Source organism: Hemitrygon akajei, chromosome 1 (assembly GCF_048418815.1).
Source record: "Hemitrygon akajei chromosome 1, sHemAka1.3, whole genome shotgun sequence".
NCBI lineage: Eukaryota > Metazoa > Chordata > Chondrichthyes > Myliobatiformes > Dasyatidae > Hemitrygon > Hemitrygon akajei.
Window position 1 is genome coordinate 105,313,479 of NC_133124.1, and position 26,143 is coordinate 105,339,621.

General features: G+C 40.6%; 1 protein-coding gene across 2 annotated transcripts in view; it reads left to right on the top strand.

The window, feature by feature from the left end:
- LOC140729291 (ALS2 C-terminal-like protein) overlaps window positions 1-26,143 on the top strand; it is a 93,113-nt gene that overhangs the window by 11,725 nt on the left and 55,245 nt on the right. The window contains exons 2-7 of one of the 2 annotated variants that reach the window (XM_073048900.1): window positions 7,736-7,942; window positions 10,175-10,280; window positions 11,025-11,211; window positions 12,140-12,205; window positions 20,883-21,039; window positions 22,958-23,086. In XM_073048900.1, the coding sequence (XP_072905001.1) occupies window positions 7,802-7,942; window positions 10,175-10,280; window positions 11,025-11,211; window positions 12,140-12,205; window positions 20,883-21,039; window positions 22,958-23,086 (786 nt within the window). In that variant the 5' untranslated portion in view covers window positions 7,736-7,801. Of the gene's footprint in view, window positions 1-7,735; window positions 7,943-10,174; window positions 10,281-11,024; window positions 11,212-12,139; window positions 12,206-17,232; window positions 19,073-20,882; window positions 21,040-22,957; window positions 23,087-26,143 lie in introns of those variants that run through there. The other variant, XM_073048908.1, reaches the window with a different exon arrangement.

The window sequence follows — 26,143 nt, forward strand, 5'->3', positions numbered from 1 at the left end:
TTCTGAACTGCCCAGTCGATCGCTGGTCCAATGGCCGAAAGGGCCCAGCTCATTTGTATTCACTCCTCATTCAGGCTGGGGGTGACTGCCTTCCAAAGCCATGACATTGAATCTTCCTCTATCTGCCATGACATCGAATTTTGAAACCTAATAATTCAGCTTTAACTTAAATCCCTCCCCATCTATTTCCCCCAAAATCTTTTCTATTCTATGCTATTGAACCTTCTACCTTCAGCAAACAGCTTTCCTTACAGAGTACCATTACCATCACACTTCAGCATGCTACTCACGGGTTTCTGTTATGCTTTGTCAGTGTCTTCTGCCTTCGTGTTTGCCTGGGGGTCTGTTTCCATCAACTGCAGTCAGGTCGGGTGTGGCCAGCTGATGTGCATCTCTTCGGTTCTCTATAATTACTCTGTTACTGGGTACACTTGATCTCCTGCTCTATCTGTAGGGGCAACAAGAAGGCGAGTCGTACGGTTTAACCCGAGTCCAGAGTTTTCATTGAGTCTGCGCACAGAGACAAGTATCATTTTTTAAGAGTACCATCTGTGATATGATGCATCTGGGAGCAAACCCTGCCTTTTCAGGCTGCACCCTTACCAATGACTTGGTCACCTGGGTGTGGGAGGACTATCTCCCTGATGCACCATCAATAACTCACTCTGAGACGTAAAAGCGAGGTATCGGCTTTTATTGACTGGAAGAAGGAACGAGCAGTGAGTGACCGCCATACTACATCCTGGAGACTGAGAGGCCGGGCTCAGACCTCCATCACCTTTCTACAGGGGTCTTTGGGAGGAGCCACAGGAGCAGTCATCAGGGGGCGTGTCCAGACAGGTATATGTAACTCACCACACTCCCTTCCCTCCGGTCCCTCTGATCAGCAATGTGCTGCTGTTGATTTGCTTGGTCCTTTACAGCTCCGTGTAATCTTACTGAACTGGCAGTTGTACTTTCTTTCTGAACATTTGTAATTTCTGCTGCTTCTTGTCATTCTGCGGCTGTCCACGCACTGATGTCTCCCCACTTGTTCCCTCCCTGTTCCTTACTCTCCCCTTTCTGGTGATTCTTTACTGTAAACGCCCCAGGTATCTCCTGACTGCGCTTGGCTCCCTCCCCCTGGGATCTCCTGAAATATCACCCTTTCTCTCCTCCCTGCTTGGGGCTGCTGTCTCCCTGTGGGCTACGTTAGCTGCTTTGTGCGTCACACAGTTCGTTGTCCCTGTCTCGTCCATGTTATTTCTCCCTTTTCTGAATCTATAATGGCTCCTGCTTCCCGTAGGATGTCTTTTGCAAGGAGAGTACCCTCATTATTTCAACAGACTCAGAAATACACTGGAAGCTGCACTCCGCCAGTTTCCAGTACCTGGAACTGACTTCTCTCCTCCCTCATTGTTTTACCTCTTGCACTGGTAATGTAAATCATCTCTCCAGTCATGGGTGAGGGTACATCAGTTACCAATACTGATGATCCTGTGTCCACTAACATTGTGCATTGCTGGCCCCCCGATAAACCTCTTGTGTACCTCCACGGATGACCACCTCTGGCAAAAGAGGCAGCCTTCACCCTTTTGTCTAACCTCACCAACTTTATAATCTGGTCAGCAAGCAAGTTAGAAAGAGAGGGCACTGCTGTGGACTCTGCCTGCTTTAGTAAATGATTTCTACCCTTTCCACTTTTCTCAGAACACTGTCTCCAACCATAGCCAGAGAAGCCACAGCTGTAACAAATCATCTCCTTTACCCTCCCATGGATTCCTGCCACATGCCCCAGCTGCCAGCACACACAGCAAGTTCTCTGAGACGCCACGGCAGCTACATTCGCTACAGCCGCTTTGCGATTTCACTTACATAAATCTTATGCATGCACACTTTTTACTTTTATATCTACCAGTTCAGCTCTTCATGTTCGTGATTCCTTGTGTTGTTGCCTGAATGAAGTCACTGGACAAACGTACTGGTAGATATGAAGCAGCTTCTTTATTCAACAAAACAAGACACAGCAGGCATCATATAGAAATACTTTTGGTCAAAAGGTCTGGCTGGCCCAATGCAGGGCTTAATATTTTATGTGCTAAACTTCAGAGGACAATTCCATATTTATAGATAGATAGATAGATAGATAGATAGATACTTTATTCATCCCCATGGGGAAATTCAACTTTTTTTCCAATGTCCCATACACTTGTTGTAGCAAAACTAATTACATACAATACTTAACTCAGTAAAAAATATGATATGCATCTAAATCACTATCTCAAAAAGCATTAATAATAGCTTTTAAAAAGTTCTTAAGTCCTGGCGGTTGAATTGTAAAGCCTAATGGCATTGGGGAGTATTGACCTCTTCATCCTGTCTGAGGAGCATTGCATCGATAGTAACCTGTCGCTGAAACTGCTTCTCTGTCTCTGGATGGTGCTATGTAGAGGATGTTCAGAGTTATCCATAATTGACCGTAGCCTACTCAGCGCCCTTCGCTCAGCTACCGATGTTAAACTCTCCAGTACTTTGCCCACGACAGAGCCCGCCTTCCTTACCAGCTTATTAAGACGTGAGGCGTCCCTCTTCTTAATTCTTCCTCCCCAACACGCCACCACGAAGAAGAGGGCGCTCTCCACAACTGACCTATAGAACATCTTCAGCATCTCACTACAGACATTGAATGACGCCAACCTTCTAAGGAAGTACAGTCGACTCTGTGCCTTCCTGCACAAGGCATCTGTGTTGGCAGTCCAGTCTAGCTTCTCGTCTAACTGTACTCCCAGATACTTGTAGGTCTTAACCTGCTCCACACATTCTCCATTAATGATCACTGGCTCCATATGAGGCCTAGATCTCCTAAAGTCCACCACCATCTCCTTGGTCTTGGTGATATTGAGACGCAGGTAGTTTGAGTTGCACCATATCACAAAGTCCTGTATCAGTTTCCTATACTCCTCCTCCTGTCCATTCCTGACACACCCCACTATGAACGTGTCATCAGTGAACTTCTGCACATGGCAGGACTCCGAGTTATATTGGAAGTCTGATGTGTACAGGGTGAACAGGACCGGAGAGAGCACGGTCCCCTGCGGCGCTCCTGTGCTGCTGACCACCGTGTACAATGATTTCATTGAAACTACACACAAACTTCACACTTCCTGATTCACACCCACACCCACAGGCATCTAAATGAATTTTATTCAGCATTGTCTGGTCTGTGATTCACGCCTTTTAGGGACCTATTGTTCATTTAAATTAATTTACATTAAGATTTGAAGATCGGTGGCTGAGAAGTCACTTGTTAAATGCAGAAATGCTAAACCCAAAATTCGCTCCAACACAATGTACCACTAACCCAAAAAGGTCCAAGTGTGAGTGCTAATTTTAAAAATACTCACCCACTTAGACTGCTAAGGTCGCGGGCCACATGATAGGTCACAAGAAGGTATCCCACTCCTGACACCACATGTTGTTGTGTGAACAAACTCATCATAAAGAAGTATTAGTAGATTTAAAGCAGTGTCTTTATTTGACAAACTATCAGAAATAAACTCAAATAAGCCTTTGGAGTCAAGAGAGAGAGGGGGGTGAAGAGGAAGATAGGCGGGCAGAGGGGGAGAGAGAGAGGGAGAGGAAAGGAGAAAGGGGGGAGGGAGGGAGAGAGAGAGAGGTGTGTGTGTGCCTGGCCCAATGTTACACAACATTTTATGTGTTAAACATCAAAGGACAATTCCATACTTACAACATATCCACAATGCTTTGCTTGAACTACATACAAACTTCACACCTCCCAATTCGCATGCACAGCGCAGTCATTGAAATTAACTTTAATTAACATTGTCTAGTCTCTGAGTCAGGGTTTTTAGACACCATTGTTAGGAGCTGGATTTTAAATTTAATCTACAATCTACATACAGATTTGAAAATAAATGGCGGAAGTTATTTACTATATGTGCTAAACCCAAAAATCGCTGTTTTTTTTAATGAGCTACAGATTAAACCCACAATGGACTTTATGACTTGGTTCCCATTGCATGTCAATTTTCTTTTTATCTGTAAACTTAGAGCCCTAAGTATTCTATAAAGAGCCTAGAATATTGCAGGTGTCATAAATTGGAAAGAGCAAATAGCAATTTGGATTTTTGCCTTTTGTTGGAACAAAGCTTCTTTTGAAGGTCAGAGATAATATGGATTGAAAAAGAGTAGATCTGAAATATGAAACTTTCCTCTCTCATGACCTTGACCAAATTTATTCAGTCAGCATAATACTAACAATGTAACAGCAAAGAAGATCACTGGAAGGTGAGATATCTAAATTCAAGGACACTATATCCACTTGCTATGAAACTACTGTAAAACTGATTTACATAAAAAAGTTCTATACAGTTCCACAAAGCCCACTTGTTTCTGTTTTAAATATTTTCTTTTTAATTTGTAGCTATCAGCTCTTTTGTGTGTGTGTTCATTATGTTAAGGGATATGACTAGTTCACACAAAACTTTGTTATATATAGCTGCCAAAATCAAACATACCCATATAAGGCTGACTCAGAGTGCAGTATACTACCGTAACTTAGATTGTTTGGTTATGCCAGACAAACTTCAAGTTTTTTTGGATTTGAAGAAAAACATCATAGTTATTCCCAAAGTGGTTAATCTGCACTGAAATTTTTTGACAAGGAGGAAGTAAAGGCAACATACAGTGTGAACCAATAGTGTTTTGTTATACTCTGAATTGAGGAAGTAAGATTTGAAGTTCAAGTACAACAACTTAAAAAATGAAATAATTGCATCTGTTGGAAAACTAAAATAAAAGCAAACATCTTAGTAACAGCCAGTCAGACAGCATCCGGAGAAAGAGAAAGTTGTTACTTCAGATGAAAAATCTTCGACCTGGGAAAGGTACAAGAATGGTGTTTAGAGGTTATAGAATCCAGGATAATGAAACAACACTGCTCTTTTGGTGATGATTGTTGAAGCAGGAATTTCCCTGGGTTAGTGCCTTCGCATGATTAATCCTGTGTAGGCCATCAACCTCAAGGAGGTGTATGAAGTGGTAGAGCTATGAGGTTTTGATTCATCCAAGATGGACAACTTTTCACCAATTTGGAGCTTTTCACAGTTTTGTCTGTCAATCCTATTGATTAACTAACTGTCTGCTATTTTCGCATTCATTTTGCATCAAATGTTTCTCGTTTGCTTTTTAATTAGCATGTTTCCTAGTCATTAAATGTTTCACCTTTCTCTCTCTTTCTGTTTACACTCTTGTCGCCCTCTTATTTCAGTCTCTGTTCCTTCGAGACTCCTCTGAAGTCAACAGAGGAGGCATCCAAACCAATGAATGCAGCATTTGAAATTGCTTTGTGATTTTAAATGTTGAAGATTGATAGATCGGGACTGGACTCATTTCAAATGCTATCATAAAATACAGGACTATAACAGACAACACAATAGCAATCAACAATTTACAAGACAATAATGCAAATAGCCATGAGCAATCAACAATTAGCAGAATGGTCACAAGCATAAAAGTTGAAAATCAAACCTAAGTAAATGTGAAATGGACTAAACAACCATCAACAGAGAGCAGGAAGGATCATTTAATGGATGTTGTACAGGGACAGTTTGGATATTCCACCTCAGTGAGTGTCATTGAACAACTGCATTGCTACAGGAGATACTGTAAGCTTTGGGAAATGACATGTAGTCCTGGTGATGATGGACTTGTAGTGTTCCCCTGATGGCAATTTGGTGTAAGGGAGGGTAGAATCAGCAGTGATTTTTTCAAATCTTTTCCTTCACCCTGATGATGCATAGGTCTTTCAATGTCGATAGTTAGCAGCCAGTTATTTTCTCCACTGAGTGGACCATTGACTGCAACCTGGACTTGGAGAGGGAGGAGATGCTGGAACAACAAATGGTGATACAGGTGGCCACAACACTTTCAGTGACGGCTGAGTAAAAATTCACCAGGATACACACTGAGATATTAAGTTTCCTAAGCTGGCTTAGGAAGAACAGTCTCTGCTGGGCTTTCCTAGTAATGAACATCATACACTTCAATGTATTGGTAATGGTAGTCTCCTGGAATATGAATGACTTGACCACAGACATGGTCTGACCATTCATTTCCAAGGAGGGACAGGTAGAGGGTTGTTGGCAGATATCACTTTCACGGTCTTTAGCTCCAAGTTGTTACAAGCTCACTATAATGCAAAACAGTCTGCCTCTCTTTGATAACAGATCCACCTCATTATTAGAGATGAGACCAACTACTGTCATGCCATCTGCAAACTTTAGGATTTTAATGCATTTGTTTGTGGAGGTACAGTCATTAGTATAGAGTGAGAAAGGGGGGAGGGGGTGATAGAATAGAGTCCTGGGGAGGGCCTGTGCTGACAGACATTGGACTGACAAGTAGAAGTCCAGCCTCGCATAATCCTTCCTTCCTGTCAGGAAGTCCATAATCCACTTAAAGATATTGTAGGGCACAGCTAGCTAGGTGAGCTGGCTGTGGAGCAACTCCGGAACAAAAGGCGGAGCTAAAATCCACAAACAAGATCCTCACACAGGTATTGTGGAGTCCAAATGTTGAAGAATGAAATGAAGGCATGAGTTAACTGTGTCCTCAAACGAGCAATTTGCTCTATAAGGAAACAGGTCAGGGAAAGGATTAGTAATGGACTTAAGGTAGGCCAGCTTCAGATGTTCAAGGGTTTTCAGAACTACTGAAGTCAGATGGCTGACTTTTCATCATTAGGTTCAGTGAACTTATCTTTCTTGGGAAATGAAGCAATTGTAGCAACTTTAAAGCAGATTGGAACCCTGCATAATTTCAGGGAGATGTTAAATATTTTAGTGAAAGCAGGTGCTGGCTAATTAGCACAGTGCCTCAGAGTACCAGGTGAGACACCAGCAGCTCTCCTAATGCACTGTTTTCCAAGTAGTTTGCGAATGTCTTCTTGCTTCACAGAAAGTATAGGGTGGGATGGAAGGAGCGGCAGGCTGAAGGTGAATAGGGCTGGAGTGAAAGGGGGATGCTGACATTGGCTTGGTTGTGAAAGGGAGGGGGGTTTGGGGCTCTGTATATTGGGATCAGAGGGAGTGATAAGATGGTGATTGTCCTTATCAAACTGGCAATAAAACTGATTGATCAAGGTAGGGGTGTGGGAAGGCTTGGGAGCAACTTCTGTTAGAAGTTGGTAGACTTTGTAGGGAACTCCAAACTGCCTGGCTACTGTTGTTGAATTATCTCTCTAGATGATCTTTATGTGGCTTGTAGTGGTGACATATGGAGCCACTATCCACTACCTGTTTGTCTGTAGTCATGGATATTCATGTATGGTTGAATGAAAATTAAACTTGAATTGAAATGAATTGAGAATTGCCAAATGATGTGAATAATTATTATTTAACATTCTGAGGGCAGTGAGATATTTTCACAGGAAACGTCTCATGCTGGCTTGATACCAGCTAGACAGTTGTGATTTTGGAAAATGTTTTGAAATACATGCAGACTGTATGTACACTTCAGTATTTGGATAAAACACTGGAAAAAAAAAGCAGTGAAATAAGGAGCAGAAAATCATTTTGGAAAATATAAATCTCCAGTGGGAGTTCATAAATCCAAACAAAAAATCCAGCACAAGTGGAAGCAAAGTTGTTGAATAATGTTAAATGAAATGGGATCAAATGAGAAAATTAGAGCTTGTTTATTTTGACACATCCATTCTTTCCCTTTTTAATTAAAGCAATAACTAAACTGAAAATGATCTGTTGAGCGAGATGGAAATTCTGATACTGACTTGAGCCACAGAATGGACCAGGGTTGCCCAGTCCAGCGGGCTGATTCAGATGTACGGCCGCAGAAGTCCAGCTTTTCTGTCAACTGGATGACACCCTGCTCAAAATCTGTGTCAAACTCCCGGCAAGCTACTAACTTGGGGCCAGATGTTAAGGTAAGAACATTCGAAACGAGCAAGTATAGGCCAGTCATGTCAGCCATTCAATGAGCATAGCAGATACACTTTAAGCCCAAATGTTACTTTCCTACATTCCCATGTTTGCTCAAATCCCTGGTGTACCTTGTAGTTTAAATGTCTGTCAGATTTTGTCTTAATCAATGATTCACCTTTATAACTCTGGAAAAGGAAATTCCAAAAATTCATGACTCTTTGAGAGAAGAAAATCCTCTTTATCCCTTTCTTCTAAAATCAACGAAAAATAAGCAATTCCTTATCTTGAAACTTTGCCTCTAGTTCTGTTTATCTGCACCAGAAAGAAATAAGAATCCTTTCAAAATTTTCAGAATGTTTAATGTTTATTTCCCTCTAGATACCAATGAGTATAGGCATAACTTACTCAACCTTTCTTCATACCTCAATTTCATTATCCCAAGATTTAAGCTATAAACCTTTTCTGCGTGGGCTTTAATACAGCATATCCTTCTTTAAATATGAAGACCAAAACTGTATGCTGTACTTGAGGCTTGGTGTTACTAATGCACTGCAAACTTCATTCAAAATATCCATGACCTTTTGCAAGAAAAGTCAAAATTCCATTAGTCTTCCTAAGTAACGGGTGTACTGCATGCTAATCTTTTGTAACTCATCTACAAGAATTCACAGATCACTTTGTATCACAACATATTATAACGTGAATCAACACACAAAAGAACCTGAAGAGCTCAGGGGGTCAGGCAGCACCTATGAAAGGGAATGCGCAGTTAATGCTTCAGATCGAAACATTGCACAATCAGACACAATATACCGTATGTCTCCAAATTGTAATCTCACTCATTTTTAGAATGTTAATTTGCTTTTCAGTTTTTCCATCCAACGAAGTGGATGACCTCACATTTCCCCACCTTATACTGCATATGCCATTCATTTAGCTATGGCCTTTTGCTTGTTCTTTCTGTCTTTCTTGGAACTTGCCAATCCAACTATTTGTCTATCATGAACAAATTTGGCTGAAGTCCTCATTCAAGTAATCCCAATACATTATAAACGGCTGAAGTCTCGCCACTAATTCCAGTGGCACTGCCTTAGTAACTGATTCTCAATTCAAAAACCATTTCATTTATCTAGACTCACTGACTTCTATAGTTGGACACCCTCTTGTGCAAGCCAGTATATCACTGCCAAGCTTGTGTATTCCTGTGCATTAAACTTTTATGTGGTCCCTTACTGAATGCCCTCTGGAAATCTGAATAGATCACATCTACTGATTCATTTTCACCTTCTCTCTTGTTAACTACTTAAAGACCTCTTGTGAGAATGTCAATCACAATTTTCTTTTCAGAATAATCATATTGATTCTGCTTGGAAGTTTTATGATTTTCAACATCTTCTGCTGTTGCCTCCTTAGTATTGGAGTCTAGCATTTTCTCAGTGAACCTTGTTAGGCAAATTGCTTTGTGCTATAAGACCATAAGATATGAGAAAAGAATTAGGTCATTTGGCCCATCACATCTGCTCCACCATTTCATCATGGCTGATCCAATTTTCTTCTCGGTCCCAATCTCCTGCCATCTCCCTGTATTCCTTCATGCCCTGACCAATCAAGAACCTGTCAACCTCTGCCTTAAATGTACATAAAGACTTGGCCTCCACAGCTGCCTGTGGCAAAGAATTCCACAGATTCACCAACGTCTGGCTAAAGAAATTCCTCCTCACCTCCGTTCTAAAAGGAAGACCCTCTATTTTGAGGCTGTGTCCTCGGGTCTTTGACTCTCCCGCCAAAGGAAACATCCTCTGCACGTCCACTCTATCAAGGCCTTTCACCATCTTTCTGTTACTATCCTTTCCTGAAGAATAGGTCTTTTTACAGGTTAACAGACAAAATGCTGGAAGAACTCAGCATCAATGGAGGAGAATAAACAGTTAATGTTTCAGGCTGAAACAGTCCTGATGAAGAGTCTTGGCCCAAAATGTTGACTGGTTGTTTCCCCTCCATAGTCGCTGCATGACTTGCTGATTTCCTTCAATATTGTGTGTGTGTGTTGCTCTAGATTTCTAGCATGCACAGAATTGCTTGAATTTACTTTTTACAGGTTATCCCTTTTTATTAACCTTCTATAATACAATGTCCAGTATCCACTCTTAATTCTTCAGACCTGGTGCAGAGTTCACTGTGGACTAAGATATCTCTGTAGTTATTATTACTCTATTTTGTTTGTATTACCAAAGGAAAAATGCCAAAGGGAAGCTGCCTACCTCTTCAAGATGGAACAGTCCTTCAAGAATTTGTTGTCTGATATTAAAACGAAAGTTCTGCAGCCCCTTGTCAAGGCTGGTAAGTGACTCTTAGGTGCTGCATTCTTTTACAAAGACTGACACTGGTCAAAAGATCAAAGTTCAAACTAAATTTTACTATCAGAGCACATGCATACATGTCACCGCATACAACCCTGAGATTATTTTTCCTGCGGGCATACTCAGAAAATCTATGGAATAGTAACTGTAAACAGGATTAATGAAAGATCAAGTAGAGCATAGAAGATAACAAGCTGTGCAAATGCAAATATAAATAAATAGCAATAAATAACAAGAACTTGAAATAACAAGATAAAGAGTCCTGAAAGTGAGATCATGGTCATGGGAACATCTCAATAGATGAATGTAGTTATCCCTTTTATTTAAGAGCCCAACAGTTGAGGGGTTATAACCATTCCTGGATGTGGTGGTGTGAGTTCTGAGGCTCTTTTACCTTCTTCCTGATGGACCTTGTACCTTCTAGAGAAGAAGTCACTGACTTCACGTACCAATGGATCAAAATATTGGAAAAAGATGGTGGATGAAACTAAAATACAGTCGCTGTGAAATTAATAGGTAGCACATACACTTAAAAAGTGTTGATTTGCTAGGATGAATTATCTGTCTGGTTTTTAAACTTCCTGATTCTCAGTTCCTTTGACTTCAGCTCTACTGAATTTCATGATGTGGGGTCTTGTGGCTTGCTGATACAATAATTTTTACTTTTCATTATAGCCTGAGTAAACCTTCCCAGTTTTGTTCTATGTGTGTTTCATTTCTGTAGAAGCTTCTGACCCAAAATCCCAACCACAGCTGAAAGAATCGCTTTTTGTCTTGGCGGAAAGTTTGGAGGCACTTTGCAATCAGACAGAAGACAATTGCTCGCACCTTAGCGAAAGATTCGATACTTCAACCCACAAGGAGCTCTACCTGCTCAAAAATGCACAGCACCTTAAGGAAATGTACATTATGTAAGTGACCAAGCTGATTATTTCAGATGCTTGGCAATCATGTCTGACTAGCCATTCATTACAGGTCAGTGTATGAAGATCACTAATGAGCATTTGTTCAGAACCTATATGGAAAGTTGGTCCAAACAGTTAGAGCCTGCAGGTTCTAAGACAAATTAGTAAGTGCAATAGAAGGAGATGGAGGGTGATGGTGGGATTGTTTTGGAATTGGAAGCCTATGATCAGTGGTGTACTGGAACCTTGCTGTTAGCTAAATGTAGGAACAACCTAGATGTTAACATAAGAGGTATGATTGACATAAAAATTGGTGGTACTTTGATAGTGAGGTGGATAGTCTGAGGATAAAGAAAGATATTGATCAACTGGTAAATTAGGTAAAACACTGGTAGATGAAATTTAATTCTGATAAGTGTGAAGAGACTCGTACAATATTTAAAGGATACATGGACTAGCACTTGAATCTCCAAAGCATAGAAGGCTGCAGATCACTGCACATGGGATTAGCACTGATATGTATTTGATATTAGCATGGAGGAGTGTTGGTATAGTGGAGTGCTGGGGCCATTTCTTATGAACCTGAAGTTGAATAGAGTAGCCAAGTGATAAAGGTCTTAGACTATCAACCTCTAGGACCTGAGTCCAAAAACTACAGCCTTGCCCTGTTTTGTCTTGTGCAGCTCCACACCTCTAACCACCCCCCCCACCTATCCAAATTTCTTTGATCTCTTGCTTCATCCAACTTCTCACCTTTCTGCCCACTTTTTTTCTTGTCTCTCTCCATTGTCCCCTTATCTGTCCCTCCTCACAATCTTCAGCCTGTTCTTCCCTTACTGAACTAATTCTCCCACTGCATCCTCCTTCTGCTCTATATTTCTCTAAATCTGTGCAATGGAATAGTTCAATATTTGTTCATCTTTCTCTCTTACAGGTACTTCATGGCTTTCACAAACTATGTTGTCCTCTCTGGATTTGAACACATTGCAAAACAAACCAGGTACGAGGGCAATGGAAAACAGAAGTATTTCAAAAATATTGAACTTTTAAAAGAGATGGAGTAGCTTTATGATTTGAGATATGAACCCTACTTCACCCTGTAGGGTTTTAATGACCTATTTTGGAAGTTTTGGTTCCTGAAGAACAGCAATATAGATCATTAGACAATTAAATAATAAGACTTCAGGTGCAATATGGGATAAAGGCCAGACTGAAGTTCCTCAGTTCAGGTGCAGTATTGATTTGAAGTTCAGTGTATCTCTCTTCTCATGCTGGTGTGAATTCTTCTGTTTCCACACCAGCCAGCTTGTAGCTTGAGCATTCACACATGAAGCAATCCTTGGAATGTCAACCATATAACCTCTCAGATATTGATCACATCCAGTGACCTCATTAAACTCTGTCCTGCCACCAACTCTTAATGATCAGTGTTACTACTCACCTTTCTGCTGAACTCAGCCCGCTTCCCATATCCACTGACACTACTAGTGCCACCTTTGGACCTCTCTTCCTTTGCATCCCCTTGCCTTGAATCTCTGATGCCCTTTGCACACTACTATTGCATCTGTCTTGTACAGTGACCTGGATTGGTGTGTACTGAGCTTTCCTGCTGCACCTCCACAAACAAGTCAATTGTGGGCACGCAGCAAACTGATTGAAGGGTGTTGCCTAGTTTCTAGACAATACTTGCCATATGTTTAGTTATAAATTTACTTCCTGCAAGCACAGGTTCTGTCTTTGACGGTTATGGACAAGCTGAAACAATTCTATATTACCATATTCCTCTCGAATGTCAATCATACTGTCACCTCTAAAACTTCTCATTTCTCCTTTGAATGTACTCAGTTTAATAATTATTTGTCATTGTTCAAACCTATTCCATCTACCTCTCTGACTGCTCTCTTTTTCCTTCCAAAAACTTCAGCGACTAGAACTGTATCTAAAAGTATGTTGCAATAGGAGTTCATCAGATTTGCATTTAAAGATATTAACAGTAACTCTTTCCATAATCCCCACTGGAATAAGTTGATATTCCTGCTTGCCACAATCTTCAGTAGGCAGATGATGGAAAATATCTGGAACCAGTCTTATAAATTCTGCCTGATCTTATGAGCCTGCTACAAGTGAAGGCGGGAACAGCATAGTGTGTCAGCAATAGAAATGGCAGATGAAAATGCAATAGCAGATTGTGTCTCTAACAAAAGAGCAAAATCTTTAAGCTTGAGTTGAATAGTTTCCAGCTTGAATCTTTATACTTTGTTAATAATGACGCCTCCTTAAACACTGTTGAATGCTTTTGTTCTCTTTATCATGTGACACAAAAAAACAAGTAATAATTTAAAGTTCAAAGTAAATTTATTATAAATGTACATGTATGTCATCAAATACAACCCCGAGATTCATTTACTCGTGGGCATATTCAGTAAAAACATAATAGAATAATAACCATAGTTGAATCAATGGAAGACCGTTTGTCTTTTGTTCAACCGATGTGCAAAAGGCAGCAAACTAAGCAAATACAAAAATAAATAAATAATAATAATAATAAATGAGCAATAATCAATAAACATCAAGAACATGAGATGAAGAGTCCTTGAAAGGGAGTCCAAAGGTTGTGTGAACATCTCAATGATGGGAAGTGAAGTTGAGTGAAATACTCCCCTTCAGTTCAAGAGCCTGATGGTTGACGGAGTAATAACTATACCTGAACCTGGTGGTGTGAGTCTTGAGGCAGCTGTACCATCTTGATGACAGCAGTGAAAAGAGAGCATGCCCTGGATGGTGTGGGTGTCCCTGATGGTGGATGTTGCTTTCCTGCGATAACACTTCATGTGGATGTGTTCAATGTTGGGAAGGGCTTTACCTGTGATGGACTGGCTGGATCCACTACATTTTGTAGGATCTTCCATGCAAAGTTATTGGTGCTTCCATACCAGGCTGTGATGCAGCCAGTCATTATGTTCTTTACCACACATCTATAGAAGTTTATTAAGGTTTTGGATGTCATTCCAAATCTTTGCATACTCCTGAGAATGTAGTGGTGCTGCTGTACTTTCTTTGCAATTGCACTTGTTTGCTGGGCTCAGGACCAATCCCCTGAAATGATAACACTGAGAATTTCAAAGTTGCTGACCCTCTCCACCTCTGATCTTTCAATGAGGACTGGCACATGGACATCTGGGTTCCTCATACTGAAGTCAGCAATCAGCTCCTTGGTCTTGCTGACATTGAGTAAGAGGTTGTTGTTGTGGCACCACTCAGCCAGATTTTCAATCTCCCTCCTATATGCTGATTCGTCACCACCTTTCATTTGGCCTATGACAGTGGTGTCAACAGAAAACAAATATGGCATTGGAGCTGTGCTTAGCCATACTGTTATAAATGTAAAGTGAGTAGAGCAAGGGACTAAGCAGACAGTCTTGTGGTCTCCCTGTGCTAATGGAGATCATGTAGGAGATGTTATCAATCTGAACTGACTGGGGTTTGCAAGTGAGGAAGTAGAGAATCCAATTGCATAAGGAGGTATTGAAGCCACGGTCTTAAAGTTCATTGATTAGTTTTGAGGAGATTTGAATGTCAAGCTGAGGTCAATAAAGAGCATCTTGATACAGGTAGCTTTGCTGTCCAGATGTTCCAGGGTTGAGTGAAGAGCCAATCAGATGACATTTACTGTGAACCTATTGCTCCGGTTGGCAAATTGGAGTGGATACATTTTGCTTCTCAGGCAGGGGTTGATTTGTTTCATCACTAACATCTCAAAGCACTTCATCACTATGGATGTAGGTGCTACGGGACAATAATCGTTGAGGCAGGTTACCACGTTCTTCTTAGGCATCAGTATAATTGAAACCTGTGTGAAGCAAGTGGGTATCTCAGACGGCCAAAGGGAGAAGTTAAAGATCTCAGTGAACACTCCAGCCAGTTGATCAGCACAGGTCTTTAGTATTTGACCAGGTGCTCTGTCTGGGCTGAATGCTTTTTGTGGCTCACCCTCCTGAAGGCTGCTCGTACATCGCTTGGAGCCAAATATTGAGTTAGGTGATCTATTCAATGGCATCAGAAGCTGCTCGACGCACAGCAACTGTGCTAATATGATGGTTATTTACGTGATTGGATGGACTGGACTTCTATCATGTTCTGTGCAGGGATCCCATTTAATTTGCCGTGTGTGTTGCTTGTGAATGCTTGTTAAACTGCATGACAAACCAATTAATTCCAACGTGAAATATTCCATCAAGTGCTTGTTCCAGATGTTGCAGATCATCCAGCTTTCTTGTCACCAAATGCTGAAATTTGTTCAGCTGTACAGAAGCATAACTGTGTCATTCTAGAAAAGTCTGTTGGCCTTCAACTGTCTTGGCAGCGCATCTTTGAGATTCAGATATATCAGTAGAAATTTGCTGGAGCATGGTAGGTCCTCAAATGAAACTGGATGGTGGTATTTTGGACAAAACTGGTAGCCATGCTGGTGGTGTGCAACTTCATGCTCGCTGATTTACAAGTGGACAAGTTTTATCTGTGAGTTATTATACTAGGGTGGTGAGTAGTCATATTGATAAAGCCAACACTTGTGCTGACACCCAGTCAGTTTGAGCATTGTTTCACCATGTCCCTGTAAAGCTTCCTTATAGTGTTCATACTCAGTTCAGAATTGTTGAAGTGACTTAATGAAAAATTTGGTGGTTTAATGTTCAATTCTGAGCATTATCTTCTCTCACTGCAGACTTAATATTAAAAGAAGGCTGTGCATGAACATTATGGGTAGACAAGTGGATGGGGGACATTTCCCTTGTCCGTTTGAGTAATCTTAAAAACCACATAACCCCAAGAGGAGGTCCTATGGTGCCATCTGTGACCTCCCCAATGGATTCTCATTGTTACCAGTGACTTCAATCATGCCAATTTAAAACCACTCCTGCCAAAAGTTCTATCATAAATGGTTGCTATTAAACCCTTCTGATAAGGGGTTCAACCTAAAAAAATTTCCGTGATATTGGTTGGGTATGAGTTGGGAAAAGTCTTATCAGAAGGGTTTAATGATAAGAATTTATGATATGATCATGAAAATACAACCTGATATATCAGATAAAATGAAGAATGAATGGGAAAAAGAACTTCAACTTTCATTACCTACAGAGAAATAGGAGAAAATTTTACATTTAGTTAACTCTTCCTGTATATGTGCTAAACACGTCTTGATACGATTTAAGGTGGAGCATAGGGCTCATACGTCTAAGGATAAATTTGCCCGCTTTTACTCTCACATTAATCCTATTTGTGATAGATGCCATTCTGAAGTAGCCTCTTTGACTCACATGTTTTGGTCTTGTCCTCTTTTGGAGAAATATTGGAAAAATATTTTTGGTATTACTTCAACAGTTTTGAGTATTAATTTACATCCTCACCCTATTACTGTAATTTTTGGCTTACCAATGGTGGATAATAGTTACTTATCCCCATCAGCTCATCAGATGATTGCATTTATTACATTAATGGCTAGAAGATCCATTCTATTGAACTGGAAAGAGATTAATCCTCCAACTACATTCCAATGGTTTTCTCAAACTATATCTTGTTTAAGTTTAGAGAAAATCAGAAGTGTTATTTTTGACCCTTTGATTAAGTTTGAGGAAACCTGGAGACCATTTATTCAACACTTTCATATGAGCTAAATCAACCTTTCCTGAACCTCTTTTATTACCTTTAAATACTTGGTTAGAGGAGCGGAGTTATTGACACTACTGTTTATATCTGTTATAATATAATAGCACAGCTTTTTTTTCTCAGTTCAGTTTGCAAGTTAGTTTTTTTTCTGTGTATTCTCTTTTTCAATTTGTGTTTTTTTACTGTATAAATACAGGATGAGTTTGGGAGATTTGTTACATTTGTGTATCAATAGTTTATACTTGTATATACTGCTCTATTAACTTTGTATTCTCAAACTCTCTGTATTTCTATTGTTACTATGTTTTGTTTAAACATAGATTTAAAAAGAAACAAAAGTTCTATCAGTAGGTCGACTTCACAACCAGAGGAGCAAATACATCAGACCAGGTTTGTATCAACATTCACGGAGTCTGCAAGGCTGAAACCTCCCACATGACCTTTGATACTCAGACCACAAATCTATTTTGTTAATCCCTTCATGAAAACCATTGGTTAAATAAGTCAAACCAGGACCTGGCTAGAATACGCCTTAAGAGCATATTCAGCATCTACCTATGATCATCACATTAGAATTGATGAATACGTGGGATTGGTGACTGGCTACAAAGGAAAGTGTATTGAGGATGTTACCATGATTAAACACCGCACTGCCAGGGCAAACCAGACATCATAGCTGACTGCAGAGGATGGTGCACTACTTGGAGACCTCAAATCGGGGGACAGGATGACCCTAAGGTCAGAAAGAGCCACGCTCTCCCATGCCAAAAGGAAGGCAAAGCATGAGTATGCAGAGAATTCACAGACACCTTTCTGACACCAGGGTCTTGCAATGCATGTGGCAAGGTATACAAACCATAACTAGTTATATCCACCCTGCATAACAACGATAGTGATGCCTCCCTTCCTGATGGACTGAATGTCCTATGCACAATTTGATGTATTGAATGATGCGACATTGAGGAAAACCCCCTGTCACCCCAAGGAACATGCACACTCTCTGGCCACAGCTGAAGTGAGGAGGATCCTAGCCAGGGCAAACTCACAAAAAGCTATGGGGCTGGACAACATACCAGGTCAGGTGCCAAGGTATTGTACAGCCATGCTAGCAGAAGTTTTAACAGACATCTTTAACAGCCTACTGTCCCTGAAGGCGTCAAGGCAGCGACCATCATTACAGTGCCCGAGAGAGTGCTGCTAACTGCCCTGAACAATTACCCTCAACAATCATGAAGTGCTTTGAGCAACCACTAATGGATGTTAAAATTCCACCTTCCAGCCACATTGAACCCCTTCCAGTTTGCCTACTGTTCAGACCAGTCCATTGGTGATGCTGTAGTCTTGACCCGCCACTCGGTCCTGTCCCACCATGAAACCAATGCCTCACATACCAAGATGTTGTTCACTGACCTCAGCTCACCATTTAACACAATCGTCCCTCATAGGCTGGTGGATTAACTGTCTGTGATTGGACTCACCAACTCTCTGTAAATGGTTCTTGGACTTCTTGACAGAAAGTCCCCAGTCAGTGTGAGTTGGCAGCAATATCTCAAGCATGATAACACTAAATGTTGGTGCCTGCCCAACACCTACCCCCCACCCCCAGGGCTGTGTGCTTAGCCTGCTGCTGTTCATGACCACACTACTAGATCCAGCTCAAGATGCAGTACCTAGCCACTGATGATACTTCAGTGCTTGGCCTCATCAGCACCAATAATGAGTCGGCATACAGAGAGGAGGCAGAGGGGCTGATCAAATGGTGAGAGAATAACAACCTGAGTCTCAATGTGGACATGACAAAAGAGATGATGTGGTCTTCAGGAAGGCACAGGTCGACCACTCTCCATTGTACAGCAATGGCTCTGCTGTGGAGAGAGTGAAGAGCACAAGACTTCTTGATGTGCACATAATGGACGATCTAATCTGGACCTGTAGCACCACCTCATTCACAGCAGCGTCTATACTTTCTGAGGAGACCATAAACGCACCCAACCTAAGTCCCAGATCATCTTTGAATCGTAAAAGCTGTGAGTTGAGCTTCCTTATGTGTTTGTGGATGGTATTAATCTTATATTCTTTCAGGTCCTGGCAATCCTTCCAGCAACCATGGAAATATAGGGAAGACAGGCTGGTGTTTACAGGATTTCCTGTGAAAGTGGAGCAGCGTATATCCGCCAGATGGGATGTACAGTGGAAACCCACAGTAAGAAGCACAGGAGGTGTATTCGTTAGAGTTTCTTAGAGAAATCAGCAGTAGCAGAACACTGCGTGCCCAATGGCCATAGGTACAAAACTACTGTGCTGTGCCAATGTCCTTTGGGACCACCTGGTAAAGGAAGCCATTGAAATAAAACTAGAGGAAAAGAATTTTAACAAAGATGAAGGTCTCACTCGAAGTAAGAACTGGAATTCAATTGTATACAAGGTGGGAGAGTGGAAACCTGATTGGAAAAGGACTAACCAATCAGGAGGAATGGAATACGAGGGTATAAATACCAGCAGACTAGACTTGCCCAGGCATCATCCTTGAAGAAGATGGCAGCGTTTTTCATTGAAATGTCAGTTGTAATCAATACCTGTGTATCTGGCTGGAAGCCTGAGGGGAGTTTATTCTGATTACTGTGATGTTTACTGTTTGCGTGTGCTGTGCACTACATGCATTTTAAATTATATTTTATTATGGTAATATTTTGGTTTATGTGGTGTGTGTGATGTATGTTTTTTGGGTGCACTGTGTTCTGGAGGAACGTTGTTTCATTTGGTTGTATACATGTACGGACAGATGACAATAAATTTGAACTTGAACTGTCTATTTTTAGCATTGCCAGACAGTGAATCACTTTTAAAACAAAACTCACTACAGTACAGGAGCTGACAGCAACAAGAAAGAGAACATACTAAAGAGAACAGAATCAGCTGATTGTGCTACTTGAGCACATTATGTGATTCTGTCAAAGGGGTTTGAATATGAATCATTACATCTGTTTCTCTTTCCACACATGCTGGTTGACATTTTGTGCATTTTGAGCATTTCTTGTCTTAACTTAAATTTCCAGGATTTGCAGTTTTATTTTTAAGACTGAATCATTAGCTTTATCTGATGTGGGCCATATACATATAAGGTTCACTTACAAGTCGAGATTATAGAGAAGGCAGAAAAAGAAAATCCTCATTATTTGATACACAATCAGTGACCACTACATGAGTGTAGCTAATAAAGTGACAACAGGACTGGCTGCTGTAACCCATCCACTTCTAGGGTCAACATATTGTGCAGTCAGAAATGTTTTTCTGCACACTATTGTTGTAACACATGCCTTTCTATGGGTTTGAACCAGTGCCCTTTCTCATTAACAAGGTGTTTTTGCACATTGACCTGCCTCTCACTGGATCTTTTTTGTTTTTTGCACCTTTATCTATAAAACTCTAGAGACTGTTGAGTGTGAAAATCCCAGGAGATCATCAGATTCTGAGATACTCAAACCACTGCATCTGGCACCAACAATCATTCCACAATCAAAGTCACTTAGAACACATTTCTTCCCCATTCTGATGTTTGGTCTGAACAACAACTGAACCTCTTGACCATGTCTTCCTGCTTTTATGCATCGAGTTGCTGCCACATGATTGGATGATTAGATATTTGCATTAATAAGCAGGTGTACTTAATAGAATACATACACAATGCTGGAAGAACTTAGCAGGTCAGGCAGCATCTGTGAGAAAAGAGTAGCCAACGTTTCGGGCCGAGACACTTCATGCAGGGTCTCGGCCCGAAACGTTGGCTACTCTTTTCTCACGGATGCTGCCTGACCTGCTGAGTTCTTCCAGCCTTGTGTACGCATTCTTTGATCCACAGCATCTGCAGTTGTATTTTTGTGTACTTAATAGAGTGGCCACTGAACACATATTTAATGTAGAACTCTGAATTTGTTAGTAAAATTTGTCCTATAAATGTTGTTATTCACACATATTCTAATTTTATCATTTTCTAATTATTCAAAATAATACAGTGACTATTGGAAAAAGAACAAGCAAACTCTGAAGTATTTTCACTTGGATTCAACTTCCCTTCCCATGAGCCTGCACCGAATCCTTCATGAGCCTGTATGCCTACAGATCCAGAAATATGTCAACATCGTCAGGAAACTAAGCAGGGGCTTGATAAAGGTCTGTGCAATGCAGAATTTCAAATTACAAACAGTAATATAGCCTTGCAAACTCTGCTGAAGATCTGGGATCTCTGTGGATAAACACAGGCTTAGAATTCAATGGGAATTGAATGGTTACAGCTAGATGACTGAATACTGTACAGATATACCACATTTTGTTGATATCCCTGATGTTATCAAGTAATGAAGGAAATCCCATTGAATTCTGAATTCTGAAGCCTTAATGAACATTGTTCTAAATGAACTTCAAAGCCTGCCCGGGATACTTTGTAGGTGGACCATCAGGACAGAGCTGCCTAATCATTGCTTGGGTTTTGCTACACCTAACCAGGTTATTCCAGCATACTGAGGTCCAGCCAGGTTCTAATAAAGCCTCTGCAGTCCTCAACCATCTCCACTCCTCCATAGATGCTGCCTGACCTGCTGAGTTTTTCCAGCCAAACATATGTGCCAGTTGGGTGGAAGCAGACAGCACTTTTACTTTTGCTGTTTCAAATTACAATTCTGATTAGTGTAGGGAAGACGCTTTGACATTCAGCTATTTAATTATTTGTGATATTGAGAAATGGCCAGCTATCCTCATTTATTCTTTGGAGTTAAAAATGCAGCAATTCAGAACCAGAACTGGCATACTGCTGATGAGGATTAAGAAATGTTACCTGGATCTGCTGCAAGATTCATCTGATCAGATTTGAACCCAAAATCAATATTTGTACTGATAGGCCAGTATATGTTAGTATTTTTCATAACTTGTATATCTAGAGCTAACGATTTCAACAGTGAAATCTGACCAAAGCCTGTAATAATAAAGAGAGATAACCAATTTTATATTAAAATTCCTTAAATGATTGATTCTGAACATATCTGAGTGACAGAAAATCTATTGCAACAGCACAAAAGATTCTGTAGATGCTGGAAATCCAGAATATCATACACACAATGCCAGATGAACGTTGCATGTCAGGCAGCAGCAATGGAGGTGAATAAGCGGGCAACATTTTGGGCTGAGACTTTCAGGTTCTAGCAGCAAGTTGAATAATAATGACTGACCTTATAATTCTAAACTAGAAATTGCCATCTGATATTACACAATAAATAGTTAATACATTAAATTCCTCTGTGTGGGTTTACCAAGGTTAGGGTTGAAGCAAAATAAATTATGCTTCAGATTAAATAGTGGACAGAGAAATGTCAAATAGACACACAATTTTCAAAAAACAGTATCATCCAGTGATTTTTCATTAAGTACCAAACTGAAAGAAATAATTATGTTTTATGTTCTTTGTTTTACTAGTTTAAGATTCCTTGCCTGTCAATCTTTTCTTCCTTTAATAACCAGCAACCAATGAAATCCAAGCTCGTTGACTACAAATTCTGACTTCTGAATGTATGAACTTTCCTTCCTAAGCTAAATTTTGGTGTGATCCTACAGTATTGGAATTGGACCTTATTGCATTACTATGTTTGTATATAGTAAAGAACTTCAGTTTCCGGTGGGCTACGCTGGCAGTTCACCCCAGAACTGGAAGCTATGATAGTGAGCTGGTTGCACGCGCTCAGTGTTAAGCTGAAGCCATATTGTAAATAAAATGCTTTGGTGTTTACCCAAGCAAAGTTTTGTCTTTATTAAGAAACATAAACCTTATGATTGAACTTATGATGCAGATCATTAAGTTCAGCATGCCCCATTCCTCTTTATGCCTTCTCTATAAACTTTGAATCTTTTACTGTTTATCTAATTCCTCTTCAACTATTTTTTTCTAGAATCTGATCAAGAAATGCAATATGGAATTGATTTGTGCAGTTAACTATCAGTTAAGAGTGAGAGGTTTTACATAAAGTAAGATCAGAGTGAGGGAATTATACAAGTAAGTCCAGTTCAATTTTTTGGTGTTTCCCCTCTTGCTCATTTTCAGAACCCGGAGGCAAAACCTATCACAGATGCTCTTGCGACTTTCACAGATCTTAACAAATGGATTCAACAGACACTAGATGTGGCATCTTTAACCAAAGCTCTCTGGAACTCTCTTGGAAGCAAATTAACGGTGCGTAGAGAATACAGTATTCTCATTATTTTCAATGTTGTAGTTACTTCTCCATTATTGTTGCCAATCTAGAAATCTTTGATTCATGTTACCTGAGATTAATTGTGTTTAACAACAATTCAATCACAAGTATATTTCTGCTCAGTAGTATCAATGTCATGTCTTCCGGAGTGATGCTTCAATCTGTGCCTTCTAATTTGATCACAATCATATGATGATGAGATCAGAAGTACTGAACAAGGAACTCACTAATAAGGAACTAAAAAACACTTCAGTAATCAGAATTTAGATTAATCTAGCAGAGTGACGTCTTAATCAAAATAGAGTGGGTGAATTATCAGAAAAAGTCAATGCATACATGGGTGGATATGGTGTGGTACTCATTCCAGACAGTTCCTGACCAAGTCTCTGTATAACTTTAGGCAAACTTCCTAGACCCCTTGAAATGAAGTCAAATATTCCATTAAGCAATATGATTATTTTTACCTATAAATGTCCTGTATCTATAAACTTTATTATCATTTCAAATTTCCCTTTCACGGAATTTGAATAGTTGCTTTTTGGCATGCAACTGCTGAAGATACACACTATAGTATTTTTTCTTCCTCCATGGAAATGGGTTCATTATTGTCACATGTACTGAGATACAGTGCTATCCATACAGATCATTTCAAAATAAACACTCTGAGGTAGTAGAAAGAGAAGAGCAGCAACAGAATATAGTTTTAGAGTTTACAGTGAAACTGCAGTGCAGACAGACAGTAAGGTGCAAGGACCACTATGAAGAAGGTCAGGAGATCAAGAGTCCATCTTCATCATGAAAGATGTCTGTTTAAGAGTCTTTGAAGAGCAGGATAGAAGCTAGCCTTGGGATTGGTGTTGTATGTTTCCAAGCTTTGATAAATATTGCCTGAAAGAAGTGGAGGGAGAATGATCATTCCCACAATCCTGATTGAGAAGTTGCAGAACCTGGGCCTATATATCTCCCTCTGCAATTGGATCCTTGACTTCCTAACCGGAAGACCATTGTCTGTGTGGATATCCTTCTCGCTGACTATCAACACTGGAGCACCTTGGGTGTGTGCTTAGCCCACTGCTCTATTCACTATATGCACATGACTCAGTGGCTAGGCATAGCTCAAATACTATCTATAAATTTGCTGATGAATCAACTATTGTTGGTAGAATCTCAGGTGGTGACGAGAGGGCGTACAGGAGTGAGATAAGCCAACTAGTGGAGTGCTGTTGCAGCAACAACCTGGCACTCAACGTCAGTAAGATGAAAGAGCTGATTGTGGACTTCAGGCAGTGTAAGACTAAGGAACACATACCAATCCTCATAGAGGGATCAGAAGTGGAGAGAGTGAGCAGCTTCAAGTTTCTGGGTGTCAAGATCTCTGAGGATCTAACTTGGTCCCAAACATATTGATGTAGTTATAAAGAAGGCAAGACAGTGGCTACACTTTATTAGGAGTTTGAAGAGATTTGGCATGTCAACAAATACACTCAAAAATACAACTTCTATAGTTGTACCGTGGAGAGCATTCTGACAGGCTGCATCACTGTCTGGTATGGAGGGGCTACTGCACAGGTCCGAAAGAAGCTACAGAAGGTTGTAAATCTAGTCAGCTCCATCTTGGGTACAAGCCTGCAAAGTACCCAGGACATCTTTAGGGAGCGGTGTCTCAGAAAGACATCGTCCATTATTAAAGACCTCCAGCACCCAGGGCATGCCCTTTTCTCACTGTTACCATCAGGTAGGAGGTACAGAAGCCTGAAGGCACACACTCAGCGATTCAAGAACAGCTTCTTCCCCTCTGCCATCCGATTCCTAAATGGACATTGAATCTTTGGACACTACCTCACTTTTTTTTAATATACGGTATTTCTTTTTTTGCACTTATTTAACCTATTCAACATACATAATTGATTTATTTGTTTATTTATTATTCTTTTTTCTCTGCTAGATTATGTATTGCCTTGAACTGCTGCTGCTAAGTTAACAAATTTCATGTTACATGCTAGTGATAATAAACTTGATCTGATTGGGTTGGCAGCTGTCTTTGATTATCTTGGCTGCTTTCTTGAGGCAGTGGGAGGTGTAGACGGAATAGTGGATGGGAGGCTGGTTTTCACGATGGATGCATCATACACTAGTCTGCTGTCTACAGTTACCAGATGAGGTAATCGTAGCCTTTGGCCAGGAGAAGATGTTGTTAGGTGGTGCCCAACCTTCATAGTGTTTCAACCTTAACCACTACACTCTCCAGTTGGCAGGTCAGCAGTGGTGGCCAAGTCACTGCCCATCTGCTCCTCCTGCCTGCTCCATATCCAGCAAGAGGCTCTTGCTGCTTCCTCTCCATCCCTTCCAGAGAGCTGCTTGGTTCTTGCTCTTTTCATCAAGGCCCAACACAGACAACAGCCTCCATGCTGATCTTGCCAAGAACCTTCTACAGCCCATCTTTATGGGGAATAGCCATGTCTGCCATCCTTTGTTCCTGCACTCCTGGTCTTCCCTCTCATGAGCCTCCTCACATCCTTCCTCTCACTGTACTGTGAGCTCCACCAGGATGATTTTTTTGTCTTCGGTAGACCCCAGTACGACATCTATACCAGCTATATTTGGCAGTTTTGAGGTCTTGGGGCAATTTCCATACCAAGTTCTGGTGCACCAGGTTAGGATGCTTTCTATGGTGCATCTATAAAAAATGGCAACAATCAACAGAGACATTTCACGGTATGCTTTTTTTTTGGCTATAATATCTATATTGTTGAACCAGGACAAGGTATTGGTGATATTTACATGCTGGAACTTGAAGTTTTCAAGCAGCTCCACCACAGCACAATTGATACATACAGGAGGTGCAAGCTCTTCCCCCTTTAATGGGCAGCTCTTGAGGGAAAGGTTGCTGTCTTGACACTATATCACTATGCTCTGTATCTCCTTCCTGTACTGTCTTTTATTGACAGATTATTTGAGATCCAACCAGCTATGGTGTTGCCATCTGCAAACTTGTAGACAGAATGAAAGCAGAATCTGGCTGCATAGTCATGAGT